The following is a 26,167-nucleotide window of genomic DNA, read 5'->3' as shown; positions in this document are numbered from 1 at the left end:
TCGTTTTTTTGGTTTACAGGAAGTGGGGTTTTTTTTTACATATTGATAAACAGGAGCAGAATCTCATACCTAAACGACAGAATAGGTCGATTTCAACTTACATGACCAATCCCAAAACGACAGTCACAGTTTTAAACACATCTTTAACTTCATGAAACAGTCGCAGTTCCGCTCCAAAACTACTTGCATGATATTATCGGCATGTCACTGGTATCAGCCGATATCAGCTTTAAAATGAACTATTAGAATCAGCCAACATGTTTTTTTCTTATTTTGCACAATGAATAAATATTACATACAATGAAAATTACTGTATGTCATGTGTGTACATGTATAATATGATATTAATTCCACTATAGAAGAGACTTGATGGTCGCTAAAATTAGGTAGGGAAAAAAGTGGATATGTTGATAGCGGTATCGGTTATCGGCCAAAAACGTTATAGGCATGACAACATATCAGATATCGGCAAAAAGTCGAATAGCATGCATTTCTATTACTTGGTTAGGTTTAAGTAACAAAACTGCGTGGCTAGGTTTAAGAAAGCCATCATGGTTTGCCACTGATTCAGTACTTTTTTTCTTTTTTACTATTGTCCCGAGACGTATATGCGTCACTAGCGTAGTATGCTACACATACCAGCATACTAGTCCACGTTGTAATCAAAAGAAGTCAACGTTGACTTTGGGAGGCAACATGTTCTCCTGGGTGAAAGTCCTGTGTTTGTTTTGTTTCTGTAATACTTACAGCAGCCACTAAGGGGTACTGCCTTACAATTAATGTGAGTATGTGTCATAGTAAGCTGCTTGCACTGTCGACCTATGTGGTTGTTTTTTGGGTGAAAGCGGGCTATGCGAAATATGATCAGGCAGGTGATCTAAAAGGTTTAAAAGTTATTTTTTTAATTCAATCGTGAGTGAAATCAAGTTTGAAAGCATTTTGGGGGGGGGGGTTTTTTGCCTATATTTGATAGGACAGATTTAGCATGGAGGGGGTGAGAGGTCGAGATGACCTGCAGTGAAGGCCGGCAAGCTGGAATTGAATGTGCAGCTGCTGCCACAAGGACGCAGCCTTTGTACATGAGGTGCCTGCTCTACCAGTTGAGGTAGTGGGCGCCACATGCATTAATGAAAAATGCCTAAGGATAATTTTGTTAACACAATTTTTGCTAATTAATTTGTGACTATCAGTGTTAGAAATAAATTCTTGAACTTGAAGCCAAGTTTTCAGGTGCCGTAAAGGAAAATACCGCCTGGTTTTACATTACAGTCCCTTTTTTTCCATTCAAGCCATTACAGTTTTGCAGAGACTTTCTAGACATGGATAATTCATCAACGTGACCATAACATCACCTTTAATCCTTGTAAAAGTTATATTATTGTCAAGTGAACAATTTCCAAATTAATGTCCTCTCATAAACTACATTCAAATCTAACACTACAGCAGGCATCTGAGTCATTAATGCACTGGGATACAACATGCAAAAACACTGGTGATGGGCTCAATAGTGCTTTGCAGGTAATAATTTGCATCTACTTCAGTCTGCTTTTAGCATCACATTTGAAGTGTTTACTGCATCCATATAATTCAGGCAGTGTCAGGCAAGTTCCTCTCCTTCACAATAAAGGCCACATGCCTCCCCTCTGATGATGTAAACTTTATGGAAAATGTTATATTGTGGGAAACGGCGCCCATCTGGCACCTTAACAGACTCAATCAAAGCAGAAATGGAATTTGAAATGATTAAATGAACCTTGTCTGGGGGAAGTTATGAGAATATTTCTCCCATAAACTGTGAAATAAAGAAAGACTCCGGTCTCAATACAAAGCCAGCAGCACAAAGAGATGAGATTTCACATTGTGTATGTGGCTCTACAGGTTGTAAGTTATAGATGTATCCATGTACGAAATGATTTCCACCTTTTTATTCAATGCATTGAATAGGATAAAGAAAGAGAAGACTTATCAGTTTGGACCCTGCTCCTCTTTGAACTATTAAAAGTATTTATATGAATGTAAAATTCTCCACACAGTACATTTTTTATGACATTAATGAAATTACATAAACCTGTAGTCTGTAGTCTTGCATTGTTAAAGCCCAGCAGTATTTCTGGCAGCTTTTCGAAGCAACATTTCCTGATATCCACTATCTTAACCCAAGTTTAAAGAGTTTAAAATCTGTCCTAAAAGCCAGTCACACCTCTATGACCCAGTCAAAACAACAAATGCCAGGGGAGAGAACAACATACAGCAGATCTAGTTGGTATTTGGAGGTTTAAAAAGACCAACAACCCTGTTTAATACATTCAAATTACTTATTTTAAAAAATGAACATTGACACTTATTAACAAAAAACACCCAAAAAGTTGAGCTGTCGGCAAGAGAAGTATTGTAGATGATTCAACTCATCAACTTGCAGGGGACAGCCCTAGTATGTAGGCATTTGTATTGACTGTGAAACTAAAGTGTCATGAGTAGAGTGGGTATTTCTGGCAGCTTTTGGTGCAACATTTCCTGATATCCACTGTCTTAACCCTGTGTCACCAAGTTTTAAAGGTTCAGTATCTAGTCACACCTCTATGACCCAATCAAAACAACAAATGCCAGAGGAAAGAACAACATACAGCAGATCTAGTTGGTACTGGGAGGCTTGAACTGCTTGTGAGCTGCGTTCAAGCTCCACAAAGGACTCTGCTCCTCTTTGAACCACTAAGAGTATCCATATAAAAGTTAAATTCTTTCATACAGTACTTTTTCCTATGAATTTAATGAAATTACATGAACCTGTAGTTTGTAATCGTGCATTGTTAAAGCCCAGCAGTATTTCTAGCAGCAACATTTCCAGACATCCACAATCTTAACCTTTAGTTTAAGGGCTCAAAATCTGTCCAAAAAGGTAGTCACACCTCTGTGGCCCAATTAAAACAACAAATGCCAGAGGAAAGAACAACATACAGCAGATCTAGTTGGTATTTGGAGGTTCGAACTGCTTGTAAGCAGCGTTCAAGCTCCACAAACTGTCTTTATTCAATGTGCTGAATAGGATAAAGTAAGAAAAGACTTATCAGTTTGGACTCTGCTCCTCTTTGAACCAATAAAATATTCATATAAATGTAAATTCTGTCACACAGTACCTTTTTTATGACATTAATGAAATTACATGAACCTGTAGTTTGTAATCTTGGATTGTTAAAGCCCAGCAGTATTTCTAGCAGTTTTCTGAGGCAACATTTCCAAACATCCAAAATCTTAACCCTGTGTGCCCACGTTTTAAGGGTTCAAAATCTGTCCTGAAAGGTAGTCACACCTCTATAAGCCAAATTAAAACATCAAATGCCAAAGGTCTAGTTGGTATTTGGAGGTTGAACTGCTTGTAAGCAGCGTTCAAGCTCCACAAACTGTCTTTATTCAATGTGCTGAATAGGATAAAGAAATAAAAGATCTGTCAGCTCAGACTCTGCTCCTCTTTGAACCAATCAAAGTATTCATATGAATGTAAAATTCTCTCATTCAATCTTTTTTATGAATTTACTGAAATTACATGAACCTGCAGCACCATTTCCAAACATCCACTATCTTGACCTAAGTTTTAAGGGCTCAAAATCTGTCCAAAAAGGTAGTCACACCTCTATGAACCAATTAAAACAAGAAATGCCAGAGGAAAGAACAACATACAGCAGATCTAGTTGGTATTTGGAGGTTTGAACTGCTTGTAAGCAGCGTTCAAGCTCCACAAACTGTCTTTATTCAATGTGCTGAGTAGGATAAAGAAATAAAAGACTTGTCAGTTCGGACTCTGCTCCTCTTTGAACCAATAAAAGTATCCATATAAATGTAAAATTCTGTCACACAGTACCTTTTTTATGACATTAATGAAATTACATGAACCTTTAGTTTGTAATCTTACATTGTTAAAGCCCAGCAGTATTTCTAGAAGCTTTTTGAGGCAACATTTCTAATGACCACTGTTTTAACCCTATTTCACCTAGTTTTAAGGGTTCAAAATCTGTCATAAAAGGTAGTCACACCTCTATGACCCAATTAAAAAAAACAACAAATGCCACAGATCTAGTCTGTTTTTGGAGGCTTGAACTGCCTGTGATCTACATTAGAGCTCCACAAACTTTCTATATTCAGTGTGCTGAATAGGATAAAGAAATAAAAGACTCATAAGTTTGGACTCTGCTCCTCTTTGAACCATTAAAAGTATTCATATGAATGTGAATTATATGAATGTAAATTCTGTCACACAGTACCTTTTTTATGACATTAATGAAATTACATGAACCTGTAGTTTGTAATCTTGGATTGTTAAAGCCCAGCAGTATTTCTAGCAGTTTTCTGAGGCAACATTTCCAAACATCCACCATCTTAACCCTGTGTGCTCACGTTTTAAGGGTTCAAAATCTGTCCTGAAAGGTAGTCACACCTCTATAACCCAATTAAGACATCAAATGCCAAAAATCTAGTTGGTATTTGGAGATTGAACTGCTTGTAAGCAGCGTTCAAGCTCCACATGTTGAATAGGATAAAGAAATAAAAAACTTATCAGCTCAGACTCTGCTCCTCTTTGAACCTCTTATTCAATCTTTTTTTTATGAATTTACTGAAATGACATGATCCTGCAGCACCATTTCCAAACATCCACCATCTTGACCTAGGTTTTAAGGGTTCAAAATCTGTCCGAAAAGGTAGTCACACCTCTATGAACCAATTAAAACAACAAATGCCAGAGGAAAGAACAACATACAGCAGATCTAGTTGGTATTTGGAGGTTTGAACTGTTTGTGAGCAGCGTTCAAGCTCCACAAAGGACTCTGCTCCTCTTTGAACCATTAAAAGTATCCATATAAAATGTAAAATTCTTTCACACAGTACCTTTTTAATGATGTCAATGAAATTACATGAACCTGTAGTTTGTAATCTTACATTGTTAAAGCCCAGCAGTATTCCTAGCAGCTTTTTGAGGCAACATTTCTAGCGACCACTGTTCTAACCCTGTTTTACCTAGTTTTAAGGGTTCAAAATCTGTTATAAAAGGTAGTCACACCTCTATGACCCAATTAAAACAACAAATGCCACAGATCTAGTCTGTTTTCTAGTCAGTCTTTGAACCATTAAAAGTATTTATATGAATGTAAAAATCTTCACACAGTACCTTTTTTAAATGAACGTGAAGTCTGTAGTCTTGCAAAGCCAAGTATTATTCCTGGTAGCTTTTTGAAGCAACATTTCCTGATATCCACTATCTTACCCCTGTTTCACCAAGTTTTAAGGGTTCAATATCTGTCCTAAAAGGTAGTCACACCTCTATGACCCAATTAAAACAACTAAAGCCAGAGGAAAGATCAACACACAGCAGCTCTAGTTTGTATTTGGAGGCTTCTGAGCTGCGTTCAAGCTCCACAAACTTTCAGCCAATTTCACAATTCCCATTATAATGAAAAGCCCCCGTAAAAACTTCATTACTCACGTTTAAATGCATGACACTGTTCAGAGGATTGAGAGGAAATTTCGCACTCGCCAGTGTGGGCTCAGAGCATTAATTTCTCATCCTTTCAAAGTTGCTGGAAGTCAGAAACACTTTCAGAATCATTAACTGCTGTGTGTGTTGTCTTTTCAAGCACTCATCCTACCTGTAGCTCGGTTAGTGGCGCGCTGCGGTGATATTTCCCTTTAAAAACACATCCTTGGCATGTTCCTCTCAGTCCAACCTGTGGCTGTGTCACTGTCTGGCAAACTAAAAGCGGGCCTTGATCTTTTGTGGCGTTCCAAACGACCTGAAATGTGAGCAAGTCTCTTTTTTTAAACCCGCAGGCAACAGGTGTTCATTTCACGTACAGGTGACAGTGAAGCATCGACCCACTTTGCTGCGCCCTCGCTGAGCTCATCACAGTCCAACCTCCCCCCACCTCCTGCTCTCTCCTCCTCCTTTGCCTGCTGCTGTTTCCTTATTGTGTTCAAAAGACTGAAACCACATTAAACTCAAGTTGCCACCACAGCCTTTTAAGCCCTTTAATGTTTAAGCCAATGCAGGTTTAATATAAGAGTTTGTTTGTGCAGGCAGAGGATGAAAAGGCGATTTTTTTTTAGCCTTTAATCCCCTTGATGACACCCAGTTTAGTGGCAACCACAAGGGGGTGTCCTTTACCTGATGTTGGTGGCCAAACCAGGAGGGAAAAAGTTTTACTTTTTGGATCAATGAGTCAAACATCCATTATATACACACACACACACACACTAACATTTGTTACTAATGAAGTGACAGCAGTGGCTTCCAAGATTATTCATAGATGTCACCTTTTGGGAATGACAGTGCAGTAAACTGCTCCTGGTGTGACTTTCACACTCCTTTGTGATGGTTGTGTTTTTGCACACTGATAGTCTGTTTGGCACCGAGTGAGGCTGTTTATCTGTGAGAATTTATCACCAAAAAGAAAAACAAGTTCCCTTTGTTTTTGTAAATGATGTCAGAAATTATAGAGAAGTAATGTTTTTTTCGCTCTCTGAGCAGAAACAAAGCTGTTAAAACAGACAGCAGACAACACAGATTTGTCTGTTTTTCATATTTTCTTTTCTGTATTCATGTTTTTTTTTTAAATGATACAAATAAAATTTCAAAAAAAGAAGGAATTTATTCAATTGTGTTTTTGCATCTCTCTCTTTTTCTAACTTCTGGTGTTTTGTGTGTTTCCAATACCTCCTGTCATTTGTTTTATGTAAAGTCTAAGTCAGTGGTTCCCAACTGGTCCAGCCACGGGGTCCAGATTTCTCCTTAGTCATTCAGAATGGACCCAGGACCCACTTCTGAACCACTATCCACCAGTTAGGAACCACTGGTCCAAGTAACACACATTAAGTGTTGTTGTTACGTAAATGCCTTAAAGGCCCAGTTTAGGAAATAAAAAGGTATCTGTATCTCAGAAGTGATATATATTATTCATGACTATGTTTTCTGTATGTCTTTCTGTTTCTAGAATCTATGTGAGCATAAATAAGATACATAAGTATTTGAATTTTAGCCGCCACTGAATACTTAATTTTGAAAATTACACACGTAGCACAAAGGATTCATAGCACTGAAATATTTTACTCTGAAAACAATGTACTAGAATTTATGTTCAAAAGTTACCTCTTTGAAATTAAAATGTGACATTTTGTAATATGTAATTTGAAAAACTGAATTTGAATATACTTTTTTGCCATGTTCGCAAATTCAGATCCAAAAATTCAAGTTGAAAATTTTCAAAGAGCAATATCAGGTGCCATCACCCACACATAAAGAACACAAACTATTTTTGGGTTTCAATTTTTGAGCTGCTTTCTTGGGTCACATGACAGACAGACTGTGCTCTGATAGGCCAGAAGTTCGTTAGATTGCCTATGCTGTCCTGGGTAGTCCAGATGGTCAGCTGAACTTTTTCAACTTGAATTTTTAGATTTGAATTTGAGCAACCTGAATCCATTTTTAATCTATTTTTTTTTTTAATATCTAATCTAAAACTTGAATTTTTGGAAGTATAATTTTGAAATTGCAAATCAGGAAATTTCATCTTTCAATTTTGAAGAGGTGAATTTAGAACAAAATAAATTCAGACACATGGTTTTCACAATTACATATTTCAATTAAATGAATTCAATGGTGTTTGAATTTCAATATTAAGTATTCAATGGCTTTTACAAATAAATAATTGTATTTGTCTGCATAATAATCACTTGAAAATAAAAAAAACCTGCGTGTTTTCATTACCTTAGAACGAGCTGTTTATATCTACATGTGGAGTGGGTCCTCTTCCACACAGTCGGCCATATTGTCTCTACAGCAGCCCAGAATGGACAAACCAAACACTGGCTCTAGATAGGGCCATTCACACTGTAGCTCTCCTACATACATGGCCCACAGGAGTAGCTTCAGTTCTACAACCTCACCACTAGATGCCCATAACGCCTCATTTCCACCTATGCATGTGTACAGAGATGAGGCAACAGGAAGTCCAGTCATTCCTATGGGAATCTTGTGATATCCGATGTGCCTCTGAAACTCCTCAGGCACGTTCAAAAATGTAACTTTTGGGGGGGATTTCGTAGAGACCGTATAACAGTGTGCTAGCTTAGCTAACAGGCTGCTAACTGGCTAATAAGCCATTTTCTTCAATTCAGTTGCCTGTGTCAAGTAAGTTTGTGTGATTTAAAAGAACTTGTTTTCTGGTTTTAACAAATTGTGAATCTGAGTAATGGTATTCTGTTAAAATATGGCTATACATTATATACAGTCAGATTGTCAGTATGACTCGTTCATGCCACGCACCTGGCAGAGCCAGTTTCTGTTCCGGTAATGCTCCAAGCGCATCATCCAAACTACTGGATGGCGAAAACTGGACAAAATTAGCCTCTACCCCATGGCTACAGGTAGTTTCTGTCAGGTTTCTATCCATCTGTAAAGAAATGTACTTTCTTCCACTGGACACTAGAGGCATCATCTGTATATTTACAAGTCTACGGACACCAGTCACATATGTAAGTGGAAATGAGACACAAGTCCTACACACCTGACCTTTAATTCACAATTTATTCCCATTGTAATCATAATCGCATCTGAAAAGACAGAGAATGAGAATGAGCCTGACTGCACTCAAGAATCACACATAAAAACCTCCAGATTTGAAATCAGATTTCTACTTTTATTTCATTTTTCTTAATCAAGCAAATGTATGTAAAAATACATCTTTCTCTGATATTCAAAACCCAAATGAAAATGCACAAACAGCAATACTTCATACAGGAAGTAATACATCTCAGTCAAAAATATACTCTACTTTGACAAAGTAATCGATCTTTGGATAGTACTTCAAATATAATCCCTCGGGGGAAATGCAGCCACCCAAGCTTTGCATTAAATCATACAGACTACGGTAACAAAATAAATATTTGTTGAGGATACACTATGAAACAGCTCTGCAACTGTGCAAAGAACACAAAGCTTCTCAGCCATCCAGGTCATGGACTTTGGAGCAGTAGTACGTTGAAGGCATCCAAAAATGTTTCACCACTCATCCAAGGCTCGTTTCTTGAATAAGAGGTAAGCATTGCACATGTGGCTGTACTACTGCCAGCAACATGTCCTCTACTCATTAAGTGTTTGGTTCATTGTTGATAAAACTGAATATAAAAAGCCTCTCAGGATCGTCAAGCTTTTGTGTGGAGGATAATAAAACACAGAGCATTGAATTAACAGAATTATAAAGATCAGCAAAACATTTAAAGTCTCTGAGGCAGAACAGTAGTAAAGTTTGCCTTGTTTGCTACATACATTCAGAAACTCAAAGTAAACAGCAGGCAACAATCTCAGGATGCACGGTGTGGCAAAAGGAGCGGATTCTTCACCAATCAGCAGTTCGCATTTGGTTCAGTCGCCAAAATCCGGGATGTCGTCGTAGGAGTAACCCCGGTAACCCTTGGCAGCGTAGTAGGCGATTCTCAAATGGTAAAATCCAGGAAGGAAAACAAGTAGCCCGATGATGATGACGGGAATGGTGCGGTCTCGATGCTGAAAAGTAAAGAAGAGCAGGAAATGGATTTGAGGAGCAGAACATGTGATGAGGACATTTCTTTATATGAGAGTTTTCAAGCCACTGATCTACTTTAGGTTTAAATCAGACCCTTTATTTACTCAGAAACATCACACACTGGAATACCGTACTTAGTAATAAAGTGCTGGAAGATCACAGAGTCCTTAATGTACTCATCAGGCTTTAACATGCTTATCACTGATGCCTGCAAGTAATGACTTGAACATGCTGTGAATGAAACGGGTGTGCAGGAGGCACACAGGCATGATGACTTCATCTGTCTGGGGTCTGGTTTCATGTATGTTATTAGTCATTTCATATAAAGGCAGGCGAACCACCAGGAGGCACAGGCAGTCCTTATCAACGCCAAGTGAAGTGTTTCATTTCACCACCAGATGGCAGTGTTGTGCACTGAGTCACTGCAGCCTTCTCTAGGTCTCTCTTTTGAAGGATGCACTGCTGCATGAGCCACGGCAATGGGTGCTATCTTAATGCAATGTGTAGTATCTATTGAGATGTATGTGAGGTGGTTTTTAAACAGTCAATCCATCCAAATCACAAAAACAGATAGAAGGAGCTGTGTTTTTGTGGTTTGGCAAAAACAAAGCAGGAACAATTTATGTGCATATGACTGATGTTATACCTGTCCTAAACATGAAGGAGCCTTATGAAAATGTATGACTGCTGTGATTTAGTCAGTCAGTTATGACATTACGCTGAAAAATACGCCTGTAGTTGGTGTCCAGCTGGGAGATCCTCGCACCGATAAGGGCCAACAGGTCCTCAAACTGGGCCAGCGTCAGCCTGAAGTACCGCTGGAAACGACCGTCATCCAGACGCAGCTTTTGCAGGAGGTGATGATATTCACCCAGCTGTGTGCGTTTCTGGAGGATATTGTGAACCCAGACACGACGGCGTTTGGGTCTCCGATCCAAATCAGATGTCTACAACAGATAAAGAGCAGCTACGTAGTTAACTCAGCCATGGTTGACGAGAAAATAGCGGGAGGAGGGTTGCGTCATCGCGATTGAAGCGATGAAGTGATGATCAAAAAGGTGACATTTGTGATCAAGCGACGCGATACTCGCGTTACGGGCGATGACATCGCGTCCATCGCGTTTGGTGTGAACGCACGGTAAGGTGTATAGAGCTCACCTCTCTGCCCTTCCATGCGCCTACATGGAAAGCCTAAGGCAGAGAGCACTCACCTCTCTGCCCTTCCATGCGCCTACATGGAAAGCCTAAGGCAGAGAGAGCAGCAGCAAAGACCCCCCCAGGAACAGAACAGAGCAGCATCAATGACAAACAGAAATGACATTGATAAGTCAGACACAGCATGAAAAGGAGGAGCTGGGGTGGAGGCTGGCTGCAAAGCGACTTGCAGAGGAAGCAGCAACAGTAGGCAGGCCAGAGAAGCTTAAATAGAGCGCCCTGAATGAGATTCACCAATTGGTTGCATCTTCTGTAAATATCAGTCTGTGGTAAATATGGAGAAGAAGTTGTATATTTTAGTGCAGAGCTTCCAGAGCTTTTCTTCTGTCACACCGACAACAGGCCACAATTTACCGCTAAAAGTTAACCTGAAGAAATATTTAGCTTTGTGTTAATATTACACTAAACTGTAACATGAAGCAGCATCATAAGTGATGCAGGTGTTGCGCCAGACCAACGTGGTGAAGAAGGAGCTGAGCTGAAAGGCAATACTCTAGATTTGCCGGTCCATCTATGTTTCAACCCTCACCTATGGTCCTGAGTTTCGGGCAGTGACCGAAAGATTGCTGATAAAAGCGCTGGACATGACTTTCCTCTGGAGGGTGGCTGAGTTCAGCCTTAGAGACAAGGTGAGGAGCTAAAATATTCAGAGGGAGCTTGGAGTAGAGACGCTGCTCCTTTTTATCAAAAAGCGGTCAGTTGAGGTGGTTTGGGAATCTGATCAGGATGCCTCCTGGGTGCCTCCTGTTAGAGGTTTTCTAGGCATGTCCAAAAAGTAGGAGACCCCGAGGTAGACCCAGAACACGCTGGAGGGATTTTGTATCTCATCCGGCCTGGGAAAGCCTCGGGATCCCCCAGGAGGAGCTGGGAAATGTTGCTTTGGGGAGGGTTGTCAGGAATATCTTCCACAGACTGCTGCCCCTGCAACCAAGCCCCGGATAAGCGGATGAAAACAGGTGGATGGATGTCATATGAGGCTCAGCATGAGTTCAATCAGGGCAACTACCTCTATGCTTCATTCATTCACAATTCCTTTTCTCTACCTCAACTTTTGCCATGATCTCTATCAGCCAATCATGTCGCTGCTGTCAGACTGGTCTCCTCTCTACTGCTGTCAGCTGTCATTTTAGTTGAAATCGCTGCCCCTCCTCCACCTTGTTCTTCCTCCAACAGAGGATTCTGACATACTCTCAGCACGTACATCTTGTACTTGGGGGGAAAAAAGGATTACTTGTTCTTCCTGAGAGGGTACCGGCATATTCTCAGCACCACCCTTTTTGAACTTTGGGCAGAAAAAAACAGAATTCCTCAAACAGAGGGTTCCAGCATAATGTCCGCACATACATTTACTTGGGCAAAAAAAAAGGATTACTTGTCCTTCCTGAGAGGGTACTGACATATTCTAAGCACCATCCTTTTTGTACTCTAAGAGGGGGGAAAACAGGATTCCTCAAACGGAGGGTTCCAACATAATGTCCGCACATACATTCTGTACTTAGGGGGAAAAAGTGGATTACTTGTTCTTCCTCAAACCGATGGTTCCAATATTTTCTCAGCACGCACATGTTGTACTTTGGGGAAAAAGAGGATTACTTGTTCTTCCTTAAACAGAGGGTTCTAAAGTAGTCAGATTAACTGTCTTGTTTGCTTACCTCTCTCTTTTATAGTTTTTCTTCCAGAGCTTTTAATTGCGTCTCATGCTCTTTATTAGCCTGAGGAAGGTGCTCAGTTGTCACGGAGTTGCCTCAGTTGACACTAGATGACAACAGTGCTGTCTACTTGTGCATGAGAACTGAGCAAATTCCATTCAGTAATGATCACCAGGTGATGCAGATGAAAGCTCTGGAAAAAGGCCTAAGGTAGGACATATGTTAAAGAAACACTTGAACCACAAAATGATCATTTGTTTTAGCCTCTCTGCACAGGTTACCAGATGTATTTTTTTATTTTTATTTTTGTATGACCCTAACTGTTTTTGTTTGCCTTGGGGTAATCTTCAGGGCAGTTAATTGCCAATATTGCTCAACTGTTTCATTGTTGGCATTTATCTTTATTTTCTTTTTTTTTCCCATCTACTTTCTGTATTACTGAAACTGCCTGATTTTATGTGCCTAAATCCTGCAATGTTTAAAATTCTAGTTAACCAGGTGCTTTGTAAATTTGTTTTGAAAAGTGCCTTCTAAATAAAGTTTATTATTATTATTATTATTAAATTTCTTATTTTAATATTAATTACTCACAGCATGTTACCTTGAATTCATTAAGAAAAATTGTTTTTTCCCCCTCATCCTGCCTCCATGGTAAACAGAGAATCCCAAAAAAGCAAACATTCTTCATGAATTAAAGTAAACAGGGACTGAGTGTTAACAAAAGCCAGACTATTTAAAAACATGGTAGGGGCAGTGGATGAATCCAAACAGCACAGGACTTTGACCAAGGAAGGAGTCATAAGTGACATCAACCATGATCTTTTCCTCACCCTAACCAAGTAGTTTTGTTGCCTAAACTATGAAGACCCCCTGTGTCAAGATTTATTTATTTATTTATTAAACAGGGACAGTGCACAGCTACTTAGCTGCACCAGAGTTAGCTATAAGCTAATTTTCATCTGTAGTCCCTGGGCAGGAAACAGAGAATAATTTCCCTGCTAAAAGACACTATTATATAAAAAACACAATTACAAAATAGAATATATTCATGACACAATGGCTTCAGCAATAACAACAGCAAGACAACACTACATCAAATCATGACAGCAATGAAAGTAGCAACAACAATAAAACTACGACATGAAATACAATGCAAATGGCTTCTGCTAAAACGTCAAAATATGATGAGTAGGGATAACATTTAGCTGTATTTTTTACATTCAAATGCTTTTGTTCAGCTTTTACAATAAAGATGAATTGGGATCTTTTTTGAAGCAGTTATGGCAGAAAGATTTAACTGGGTGGCACGTGGTGCAGTGGTTAGCACTGTCGCTTCACAGCAAGAGGGTTCCTGGTTTAAACCCAGGGTGAGGAGCTCAAACCCTGGGGTCGGGGAGCCCTTCTGTGCGGAGTTTGCATGATCTCCCTGTGTCAATGTTAGTTTTCTCCAGGTACTCTAGCTTCCTCCCACAGTCCAAAGACGTGCACGTTAACTGGTGACTCTAAATTGTCCGTAGGTGTGAATGTGAGTGTGAATGGTTGTCTGTCTCTATGTGTCAGCCCTGTGATAGTCTGGTGACCTGTCCAGGGTGCATCCCGCCTCTCACCCAATGTCAGCTGGGATAGGCTCCAGCACACCTGTGACCCCTAACACAATAAGAGGTTACAGAAAATGAATGAATGAATGAATTTCAAACCATCAGTTTACAAACACTCATACGACTCATGCAGTAAAATCCAAGTCTCATTTATCCAGTCATATCCAAACACATGCATTTTCACTAAAAAGTTACAAGATAAAACAGGTAGCATGTCCTGAGCAATCCTGAGCACACACTTGCATATGAACTGTGCCTGAGCACAGATCAAACAAATGCATGTGTACAGGCACACTACTTAGCTGTGCATGTAGCATTTGTACTGACGTGTTTTAGAAATGTTTTGCAAAAATGCATACATTAAGGACCTACTATGCCCACAACTGGATAAATGGGACTTGGATTATACTGCAGGAGTTGTGTGAGAGTTTGTGAGCAGATGTTTTGATATAATTTGCTTTAATTCCTTTAATTCATGAAGAATGTTTGCCTTTATTGGATTCTGTGTTCACCGTGTTGAATTCAAGTTAACAAACAGAGAGTAAATAATATGCAGTGTCATCTTGCAGGTGAACTGACCCTTGAATCTTCAGGTTAAAATACAACGGTTTGAAACCTGAATTATTGGTATTATTAAAAACTAGTTAAAGTAAAGTACAGGATTAATGCATTCCAGCATGGGCTTCATTTTCCTTTAATTTGACACTGCAATGGTTGACTGCGTGTTTAGAATCTCTTTTTACAGTGTTGGCTGAAGACCTTTACACAGCTTCAGTTCACACCCTCACACACACTTAGACAATCTCTATAGCCAAAACCAAAAAAACTATACTATACCACAGTCTTTCAACCTAAACTCCTACAGCGTCTTGCAATAAAACCTGCCTGCATCCCATTTTTCCTTTCTCCATTGCCTGAATATTAGATATGCTATTTCAACTTGTGTGGGCTGATTGGCAAGTAGACGGCTCAAATACTCTGATGCTGCCTTCATGTCAGATCAAATTTTCTGCAAATACAATCTCCAGACTGGAAAAAACATTCACATTAACCTCCTACTGATAGTTACAAATATAATATGTGCAAGCTCCGTTATCTCCCACATGGAGTCATGATTTCAGGAAGCAGACACCGCAGCAGGGGATCTACTAAAGTTGGCACTCCGAGGTATAACATATCAAAATCATTAGTTAAATCAAACACACACAAAACCAATCATGGCCAGGAAAAGCAGGAACGCAGCGGAATACTGGCAGCAAGGCAATAAAACGTCAAGACAACAGTTCAATTTCAGCTATTTAAAAACAAGATTAACTGCAGCGTGAGTGTTTTAATTACTGCATGAGTTGACATTTTGGAGGCTGTATTGGCTCTCAAGATGTGTCAAAACTGAGGCTGGGCTTCACACTGCAATACTTTTTTTGTACTGACTGAAATGTTTTCATACTGTGGCACCAAGAGTCGAAAACTGTCAAGTACCGAAAGCTGGCACTGAGTGTCTGGTCAGATTAACTGTCTTGTTTACTTATTCTTTGATCAGATAGTTCCTAATTTAAATCAAAGTGTTGCAGATTTTACGGCTATTTGGGCAATTTTTTGCATGATGCTTATCTTCAGACAGCATTTCACATCTCATTTGATACTAAAATTGAAAGAAACTTGTGAAAAACATGTTTATATTTCTCAAATTAGGGCATCAAACAAAGTAATTGGACTGAAACTCGCGCTGTATCGACACTAGTATTGATCCAAACATCACTCATCTCTGGTCAAAAGAGCATCAGTATCTGTGAACTGAAGGAATGCAAACCTTTATCATTATCTTTTACCACACAGCAAGAGCAAAAAGTATAAACATTTCCATACAATCATCATGACGGCAAAAAAACAAATGTAAAGAAACACTTTACACTTACAGTCCCCCAGTGAAGGCTTTACTGCTTTAAACCTCCTTTGTCCCCTTGTCTATTAGAGTCTTCAATGGGAAGCTAACTGTAGCTTAACCATACAATGTATACAGTATCTCACATAAGTGAAAACACCCCTCCCATTTTTGCAAATATTTCATTATATCTTTTCATGGGACAACACTATAGTAATGACACTTTGATATAACTTAAAGTAGTCAGCTTGTATAGTAGTATAGATTTACCTTCCTCTGAAAATTACTCAAAACACAGCCATCAACATCTAAACAGCTGGCAACATAAGTGAGTACACCCCACAGTGAACATGTCCAAATTGTGCCTAAAGTGTCAATATTTTGTGTGCCAACCATTATTATCTAGCACTGCCTTAACCCTTTTGGGCATGGAATTCACCAGAGCTCACAGGTTGCTTCAGGAATCCTCTCCCACTCCTTCATGATGACATCACGGAGCAGATGGATGTGAAGACACCTTGCGCTACCCCACCTTCAGCTTGAGGATGCCCCACAGGTGCACAGGTGAGTTTAGGGCTGGATACATACTTGGCCAGTCCATCACCTTCACCTTCAGCTTCCTCAGCAAGGCAGTTACCATCTTCTAGGTGTGTTTTGGGTCATTATCATCATTATTATCAGCACATTGACTTGAATGGCCACAATTAGCTCTGGCACCCACGCCTCGGCTGGATCACCCAAACGAAGGATCCAGTGGACATCCAGCTTTACAGTAACAGTCCAGAGGAAATGAAGCATACGCCATAAAAACATAAAAACACATACTACACATTATAGTATTGCATATCAGCCATTCACGTATTGCACATAACAACAGTGCACAACAGTGCACCATAAGCAAAACACAACACAACCCCCGGAGTATGAATGAGTTTCACTTTTAGTTCAGTTCCCCTTTGGAAAAGGCTGTACTGGAGCATGCGACTGGATAAATGAGACTTGGAATTTACTGCACGAGTTGTGTGCGAGATTGTAACCAGATGTTTTGATATAGTTTTGCTGTTCTTAATCGCGGACCCCTTTTACTTCAATTCATCAAAAATTTTCTCTGTTTTTGGATTCTTCGTTCAGCGGAGGCATTAAAGTTTTCATCACAAATTGAACATAACACAGGGTGAGTAATTGATATACAAATGGCCATTTGGGGGATTAACTATTTCTTTAGGTGCCATGCTGACTGTTATAAGTCAGATGAGTGATGCCACAGTGGTATCAATCTTGTTATCTAACTCTTAGCAAAAAAAACATGCTTAACTCCTTTTTAAACACCTCTGAAGGCAGTGTGATTAATCAAACCGCCTTCAGAGGTGCTTGGAGACACATTTTGGACACATAAAAACAGATATAAAAAGCTTGTCTATACATATAGGAGCAACATAAAAAGGGATATATCTTCCAAGCAGGAATTACTCTCAGAACAGACAGGAGGCAGGCAGCTCAGACAGAAACATTCATGTCACTAAAGGATTTTCAGGAGAACAAGCCTGACAGGGTACTTACTGTCAGTTTTAAGGGACCCAAACATTATGTGAAAATGTGACACGCTTGACAATAAGCTCTTTGGCAGTGGAGCGAGAAAATGCATTTAAATTTCTATACTGGGGACACATTTCAACTGCAGTTCAACTATACTGACTCCAGACAAAACCTGGACCTGTCACCCGTCTATGTAATTTGCCATTTGAACAGATTTTATTACATTAAAAGACCAAACTCACCTCGACCTTTATGGTTCCAGACAGAAGAAGAGCCCCGAACACTATCAGTAAAGAGCCGATCAAAAACAGGAATACTGCTAGTGCAATCGCTCTGTACGGGACCTTTGGCGGGCTTTTCTTGAACTGTAAGTGTTCAACATACAAGACATTTAATTTGATGAACTTTTTTGTTAACAATAGTTGACACTGACAGACACAAATCAGAAACAAAAAGTTTAGCAGACTTGTTCTAATGCAGCCAGCTCCTCATAGCCCCTCTTGTATAATCATAGAGGGCTTTGGCACATTCCCAGGAAGTCATTAATTGGGATTTACCTCGAATTAATTGCCTGTGGTAATAAAATGATTACTAATTACCAGGCTGCTGAACAACCCACAGGCCAGCACGAGACATCAGAGACAATGTTAGTTTTGAGTTAAGAGGAAGAAGTTGCCACTCACCTGTAAGTCTATGTAACCGTCATCATCAGCAGCCAGCCGTGAATACTTGACCTTGTTGTTGGATGCAGCAGCACCCAACATATTGTTCCTAGTACCCATCATTATGGCACAGGAGCTCTTTGGAAAGAGACAGGGAAAGGTTATCATTTATAATATCTCAGCCCAGTCACCAGAAGAAAATATTGGCATTGCATGTTTGTGCAAACCATGGCTATGTTTTTACATTTCATATGTATCATATCAACATTTCTGAACTGCTGTAGCCCTGATTACATGTATATGCACTGAGCTATATGAGCATCAAGAGGTGAAGGGGGTGGTGGATGGAGAAATATGGGCAAGACAGGTGCCAAGCTCCAGACCACTGTTCAAGACAACAAACAAAACTGGTTGTTTTTTTAGCAAGATATTGTTGTATTCTCAACTGTGACTGTGCCACCAAAAATTTTTTAAGAGAAAACATGTTTTCCTGACCATAACCAAGCAGTTTTTGTGCCTAAATATAACCACATAATAACCACAGCTAGCGTTGCAACGATATATCCTGAAACCATGTATCGTGGTTTTAAAATGGATGGTTATCATGCTATGTACATTTGCTTATCTAGCGCTTTGAAAAAAAGTAACTGAATGGACAATCTCGTCTGCACATGAGCATCTCCTTTCCTCCTCAACTGCCTGTCAGACCTTTTACATACAGTTATATCACAGAAAATGGTTTCAAGTTTCAATTACAATAGAACATCTATCTCTTTTCATTGCTTTAAGGTAGGGCTGCTCAGTTATGGCCAAAAATGATAATCATGATTATACCAATCAATACTGAAATCGTGATTTTTTTTATCACGATTATTCATTGTTTTTTGGGACAAAATATTTTTTAATTGCACTTTCATTTTCATTCATTCATTTTCTGAAGCCACTTATCCTGTTGCGGTCACAGAGGGGCCGGAACCTATCCCAGCTGACATTGGGCGAGAGGCAGGGTACACCCTGGTCAGGTCACCAGACTATCACAGGGCTGACACATAGAGACAGACAACCATTCACACTCACATTCACACCTACGGACAATTTAGAGTCACATGCAGCAAAGGGCCACAGGCTGGAGTCGAACCTGGGCCGCTGCGTCAACAGCCTTGTACATGGGGCGCCTGCTCTACCACTAAGCCACCACCGCCCCAATATGTTCTCTCCTTAATCCGAAACACTTCCAAACAACAGCTGATGATAGTTAACGAACAGATGATTTTCATTTTGCCCGTCTGCAGTTACAACATTCAGGAAAGTTTTTCACAGGCTGCAATGATGGCGTACTGATTTACAAAACATGGCCCAATACATCCATACATTTCAGATTAAGTTGTAGCTATCACTGAATAAACTCTTTGTTAAAATCTGCCATTGTAGATACTCATCTGATGACGTATTGCCGTAAAATCATGCTTTGGGCAAAGCAATTCCAAAAACAAACTACAGTACACCTCTCACACACAGAGGTTAGAGGTCAGAGGATGCTCATCCCCTCTTTTCATTTCCACCCTGTCGCCTCTGTTTGAGAATATAAACACTGATCTGACCTTTTCATTCACCGTCTGACACAACCTTCCAGCATCTCCAACACTCACTTTCACTGTTAAAACAAGGGCAAGTCCACAGACTGTCTCTGTTTAAAGTATTAATTAGTAAAATGAGATGTTTGCAGCACGCTGTCTGAGCGGTTTGGTAAACTTCTGATCTTCCTGTTTTTCTACAAAACTTGTTTATCTACAAAACCTGCCCAGAACAGGGATTTAAGGAATAATAAGACAATTTACTGAGATTTAATAGATTATCACTGCTCTATCTTATGTGGCATCTTCATGCAAACAGAGAGAGCAACAAGAAAAATACCACAGCACTGATCTGCGCCAGAGGGACTGGGAGAAGTGTGCATATACATGTGATCTGATCTTCCTCGAGGCCTAAGTTTTGTTTATTTTGGAGATTTCGGCTCGGTGCGTACTTGCACTTGAGCCCCCCGGCCACAGGAAAATAAATCCACAAATAAAAACCGTTGTTCCTGCTTGAACAGAGGACGGAGGAGCTTTCAGACGCATTCTGTTATTTTGCTGGCAGCTGTCACATCAACTCGCCACAGAGCTCTGATAAGGAAAGCTCCAGGTTAGAGTCTTTTTTGTGAAGTTACAGCAGTTGCTGCAAAAAGGGAATACTGTGGATTTAAAAAAAATGAGGAGGAAAGTTTTTACAGAACCATTTCTGGATGTCCTTATATTTTCATCAGTTTTTAATACGATATCAGGAACTGAAATGTCCTTTGTTCCACCCAAGCTTGGCTAAATCCTGGAATACCGAACCATTCGACCTGGTGATTCTTTTTCTATACTGTATATTGATCTGACAGAACAAATCTGGCAAGAAAAAAGCAGTCCCATTCTTGCTTACACTGCACCACAAGGGATATGGAAGCTCTGGATCACTGCTATACACCACACAGAGGCGGCTACAGAGGGGAATCACTGGTCTTGCTTCAGGAGGAGTGACCATGCAGCTGTCTTGTTGATGTCAGAATAAGTAAACAAACTATAATGCATGCCCCGATAGATGGAGCCAATCAGAGGCTGCCTTACAGTCCCCACTACATGATGCAGCATGTCATAAGTCAATGATGTCTCTTTGGACTGATGCAATGGAACTAAGGACTTCTCATTTAGCAGCTTTTGCATCCTTGAGTCTCTTCCTCGCATCTTTCAGTCACGTCCTCACTGGGAGGAGCTAAGATGCGAGGAAGAGATGCATGTGAGGGAGGTGAGGAGGCAGGTCAGCATAATGAAAAGCACCCCAGGACACCACTGTCCTGAAATCATCACTATAGCCCTTTTTAGATAGGTTTTGTGCAAATTTGCAGGAAAGCCCAAACAGTCTTTTTTCAGCATTGGCAGTATAAAAACAAAATCGGGGTGTGCGGCATTTTGTTTATACAGAATGCGCTTTTTTCGGGGCAGTGGGGGGTGTGAGCAAGTAACAAAACGTGTAGCTCAGCGTGTGACGTAAACAGTGACGTGGGAGGGAAGCCGCGGCTGGTCAGTCCTTCGGCGATTCTCTCATAAGTTGGCCCGTTCTTCACTGTGCCTGTCATCTGACGGTTAATGGCCTCTTCGTTTGTGAGGGCAAGGAGGACGTGCAATTCCTCGTCTCCCCAGTTGCTCACCTTTACTGTGTCTGTCAGGTTTGCGTTTCCCTCTTGCCACTAGCTGCTCGCTAATTCCTGCTGTTTCCTGTTTATCAACCGCCAGTGGGTCGCACGTGTGGCGTCATCAACAGCTCCTCCCACAAGTCATCAACAGCCTCTCCCGTTGCAGAAGGCAACCTCGTTCTATTTAAACTAAAAGTGTTCTGCCAATATGTCTACCCTACGAGGTGGAAAATTGGGCACCTTGGATCAACTCGCCAATCCGGCTCTGTGTGTCTAAACGCTCGCAGCTTGCCGGCAAAACGACCCAACATTCGTGGAAAATCTTGCAGTGTAAAAGGGGCTTAAGTTTGTAAATCAACTGGACCCAGAACTACAGTTAAATCATTCCACAACAAGAAACCATGGATTACCAGAACCATCCAGGACACCATGAGCACGCACAGTGCAGCCTACAACTCAAGGCTGCAGTCTGGAAACATGGACATTCATAAAGCAGCATCCTATTATGTAAGAAGCAAAATGTTAGTATACATCTGGATTGGGTTAAGAGGGAGAGACAGAACCTTGTGTGCAAATACTTTTTGACAAGAGCAGCATCCTTCCCTAATTAGTTGTTGATGATGGAGGCGGAGAATGCTGTCTAACATGTTGCTCCAAAATCTCCCATAGGCGTTCAATTAACTTGAAATCTGGTGACATCATATTCATACTCATCAAACCATTCAGTGAGCCATCGTGTCCTGTATAGAAGCATCTGCTTTTTATGTATTTATCCACCCATTTATTCAGGTTTTTCCTTTAATTTGTCACCTCTATGTAGTTTGTAACATTTGTAATTTACGTGCTTTGTTATAACTTTATGGTTCCCTTAATTTCTATAATTGCACACACATTATATGGTGTGTTTTAAAGACTGGTGCTTATATTTTTAGATGAAGGTCTTTAAATGAAACAGTTTTAAATCATGAATATAAAATGCAGGAATTTTATTATTTCCACATAATATTTATACCCTTACAACAGCATTTTAGGCCATAATAAATACAGTGAAAATGTTGCAAACCTCTCAGAGGAATGGGGTTGGACAGGGGGAATTTAAGACTTATTAGGCCGAGAGCCAGGTCCAGGCCTCATGATGTTTTCAGCTACCATTTTCGTTATTATTTCCTGTCAGACTACACCTTGGGTCATCATAAGCTGATAACGAGCACCGCCAATTTGGGGCTGTTTGGTCTAAGGGGGCCCAAACCCTCTTCTTTGGGTCAGGTTTCTGGTGAAATCATATAAATGCAAATATTAAGGCTCTACCATGGCATTAATAGTCATGCAAGTATGAAATTTGGCCAGGAGTATCCTGACACAAAGGGGAAAGTAGGAAAATAACATTCTGGGGCTTGCTGCCATTTTATTTCAAAATACCACACATAACACCCCCCTGTCTGTTTGACAAATTCTCATCAAAAGTGATTATTTCTCATCACTCTGTGTTTAATATCACTGCTTCCAAAGTTGATAAGCTTCAAGTAGAAAAGTTTTATGTTAGAAATGAATAGGATGGGTCCCCAGCATTTACAAACTGTCAGATGCAAATTTGCATATGTTCGGAAATATGCATAATTAGCACAGATTAACATTATCAACTGTATAGACTATATTTCAGCAACTGCTTGGCTGATTTGGACAGTATTGGAGTGGTCTGGGGGTTTATTGAGGATGCTGAATCCATTTCTGACAGTCAAAATTAAAAACAGTTGTTTTAACCAGGTGTAGCCATATTTCAACTCGCAGGGGGCTGATTTTGATTCAACTGAAGTGGCTTTCGAAGTTTTAGAGGACTCTAAATCGACTGGATTGGACAGGTTTTAAAACACAACATACTCAAAATTAGCAGAGACGAAAACTAACCTATATGTGCACTTGTTATTCACACAACACATTACAACTGAAAACCTTTCATCACGAAATAGTGCCTTGCACTTCTACAACTCTCCCAAAGTACTCTGACATACACTCACCGGCCACTTTAGGTACACCTGTTCAACTGCTTGTAAATGCAAATAGCTAATCAGCCAATCATGTGGCAGCAACTCAATGCATTTAGGCATGTAGACATGATAAAGACGACCTGCTGAAATTCAAACCGAGCATCAGAATGGTTGTTGGTGTCAGAGGGGCTGGTCTGAGCATTTCACAAACTGCTGATCTACTGGGATTTTCACACACAACCATCTCTAGGGTTTACAGAGGATGGTCCAAAAAGTGAAAATATCCAGTGAGCGCTGTTGATGCCAGGGGTCAGAGGAGAATGGCCAGACTGGTTCAAGATGATAGAAAGGCAACAGTGACTCAAATAACCACTGGTTACAACCAAGGTCTGCAGAAGACCATCTCTGAACCAACAACACGTCCAACCTTGAAGCAGATGGGCTACAGCAGTAGCAGACCACACCAGGTGCCACTCCTGTCAGCTAACAACAGGAAACTGAGGCTACAATTCACACAGGCAGAAGATTGGAAAAACGTTGCCTGGTCTGATGAGTCTGAATTTCTGCTGCCACATTCAGATGGTTGGGTCAGAATATGAAAGCATGGATCCATCCTGCCTTGTATCAACGTTTCAGGCTGGTGGTGGTGTAATGGTGTGGGGGATATTTTCTTGGCACACTTTGGGCCCCTTAGTACCAACTGAGCATGGTTTAAACACCACAGCCTACCTGAGTATTGTTGCTGACCGTGCCCATCCCTTTATGACCACAGTGTACCCATCTTCTGATGGCTACTTCCAGTAGGATAACGCACCATGTCACAAAGACTGGTTTCTTGAACATGACAATGAGTTCACTGTACTCCAATGGCCTCCACAGTCACCAGATCTCAGTCCAATAGAGCACCTTTGGGATGTGGTGGAACGGGAGATTCACATCATGGATGTGCAGCCGACAAATCTGCAGCAACAGTGTCAATATGGACCAAAATCTCTGAGGGATGTTTCCAGCACCTTGTTGAATCTATGACACCAAGAATTAAGGCAGTTTTGAAGGCATAAGGGGTCCAACCTGGTACTAGCATAGTGCCCCTAATAAAGTGGCCGGTGAGTGTATATCTGAAATCATGGCTACCTCAGTTCAGTTACAACAAATTAAATGCATTTGGTTTTGCTTTTTACAGGCTCCTGACATGGTACTTGAACATTTTAGCTCACAACTGTTGTGAATGACATGTATGAAGTATTAGCATAATGGTGTTACTCTTATGCAGTTACATAAATATAAGGTGCACTGTGATGCTTATTTAACTGTCCTGCAACTGTGCCATGTCACATAAAGTTTTATACTATAAAATATTTAAAAAAAAAGAGAAAGAAAACGCAGCATAGTGTTGAATCACACCCAGAAGCTTGCATTCATAATCCTCCACTTGATAACTATATGACTGTTACACATGGCTAATTACTGCAAATCCCTTCTGTGCGTCAATAACATCATATAGCTGGGAGTTTTGTAACGTAACACAACAGCAGACAAGTGTTAATGACAATGTTGACAGCTGCGTGAACTGGACAATTAACCTGAGCTGGTTGTTTATGTCCAGTAAACACTCGTCCATAATTAGCTGCAGCATTAGCTTCTTACAAGTTAAGCTATCAAAAGCTAGCTAACGCGACCTGACATGCGCAAATACTTTAATTTAAAGCTCTTTTCTCTTCTTCTCGTCACTGTCTTACCTTCACTTGAGGTTTAGTGACACTGTCAGAGTTGTAATGCAGCGCAGACTGCTCCTGTGTGGTGCCACATCTACGTTGTTTCCATTGATGAAAATCTGAGTCAACTTCCTTATTTTTCTCGCATTGCGCATGCGCAGAAAAATCTTATCCTGCTCCTTGTCCTGTTGAGGGTCACAGGCTGCACGTCCAGCATGTCCAGGAACATCCCGGCTGAGTACAGTGAGTTAATAATCAGTGGTGTGTTAAAAGAAGAAGCCAGATCTTCTTTTTTCATTCAAACATTCCTCATAGGTCTAAATGTTATTTGGTACCCAAACTTTGCAGCATTAGTGGTGAAAGCAAACAGGTCAGTCCACTCATTATGAAGTTATCTGATTTCCTCTGAGATGTTTTCTGTCTTTGGATTTTGAATCAATAGCTAGCCTCACTAAGGAGACTCAAGTCTGGCCTTTGCTTTTAATATTCAGCAAATTTTAGGAAAAAGACACCAGGCTGTAGACATTTAAAGCACATAGCTGGCTAGACGTAAAAAAAAAAAAAAAAAACCCACTTTAGGTCTACGACAATGATAAATGAAAATTAAAATGTTAAAATCTGTCCAGGCCACAAGGAGCCACTGGAGAAATATTCACTCACAAGTGTCCTTTCTTAAAAAAATGTCACCCGCTTTAAAAAAGTGCAGAGGTTATTTCAGCTACATTTACTGAGACCAGACTAAAAGATTGCACCTGAATAGCCTCTTCCTGATATTTTGTTATTGTGTTAGGGTGAGGTCGGATCATTTGGAGCACTTTTGGTAGAATGCCAACAAAAAAAAAAACACTTGAAACTGTAAAGACTACTTTAAGTGTTAAGTGACATTAGAATTTCTTATGTATCTCTGCAATATTTCTCTAAAAAAGCAAAGTAAAATAAGAAAGTAAAACACATCAAGAACCCTTACCTCACTCCAATGACATGCTCAGGTAAGATGGGAGAGCTAGTGAGGTAGATTTAGACATTCATGCTTTTTTTTTTTTAAATGCTTAAATCCATTTATGAGTTCAGTCATTAATCCTTTGAAACCTGAGAGAAATCAGCTTGATGTATTTCAAAAACATGGGAAGAAGGCAGCGAGC

The 26,167-nt window shown here is 40.2% G+C and overlaps 2 protein-coding genes across 3 annotated transcripts in view; both read right to left on the bottom strand.

Moving 5' to 3' along the window:
• igsf9a (immunoglobulin superfamily, member 9a) overlaps positions 1-5,892 on the bottom strand; it is a 111,866-nt gene extending 105,974 nt beyond the window's left edge. The window contains exon 1 of one of the 2 annotated variants that reach the window (XM_078161863.1): positions 5,637-5,892. The gene's annotated coding sequence lies outside the window, so the exon portion shown is untranslated. The remainder of the gene's footprint in view (positions 1-5,636) is intronic. The other variant, XM_078161862.1, reaches the window with a different exon arrangement.
• A 2,768-nt stretch (positions 5,893-8,660) lies between these two features.
• Positions 8,661-25,167, bottom strand: LOC117270035 (transmembrane protein 230-like). Its single transcript, XM_033647448.2, has 4 exons — positions 25,050-25,167; positions 18,130-18,246; positions 17,689-17,811; positions 8,661-9,547 (listed from the first exon to the last, which is right to left on the bottom strand). Exons 2-4 carry the CDS (start codon positions 18,229-18,231, stop codon positions 9,407-9,409), a joined length of 366 nt encoding a protein of 121 aa, XP_033503339.1. The 5' UTR covers positions 18,232-18,246; positions 25,050-25,167; the 3' UTR covers positions 8,661-9,406.
• Positions 25,168-26,167: the final 1,000 nt, after the last annotated feature.

This window comes from Epinephelus lanceolatus, chromosome 19 (genome assembly GCF_041903045.1).
Source record: "Epinephelus lanceolatus isolate andai-2023 chromosome 19, ASM4190304v1, whole genome shotgun sequence".
Lineage (NCBI taxonomy): Eukaryota > Metazoa > Chordata > Actinopteri > Perciformes > Serranidae > Epinephelus > Epinephelus lanceolatus.
Note: the sequence above shows the minus strand (reverse complement) of the source record. Positions and strands in the feature narration are given on the sequence as shown.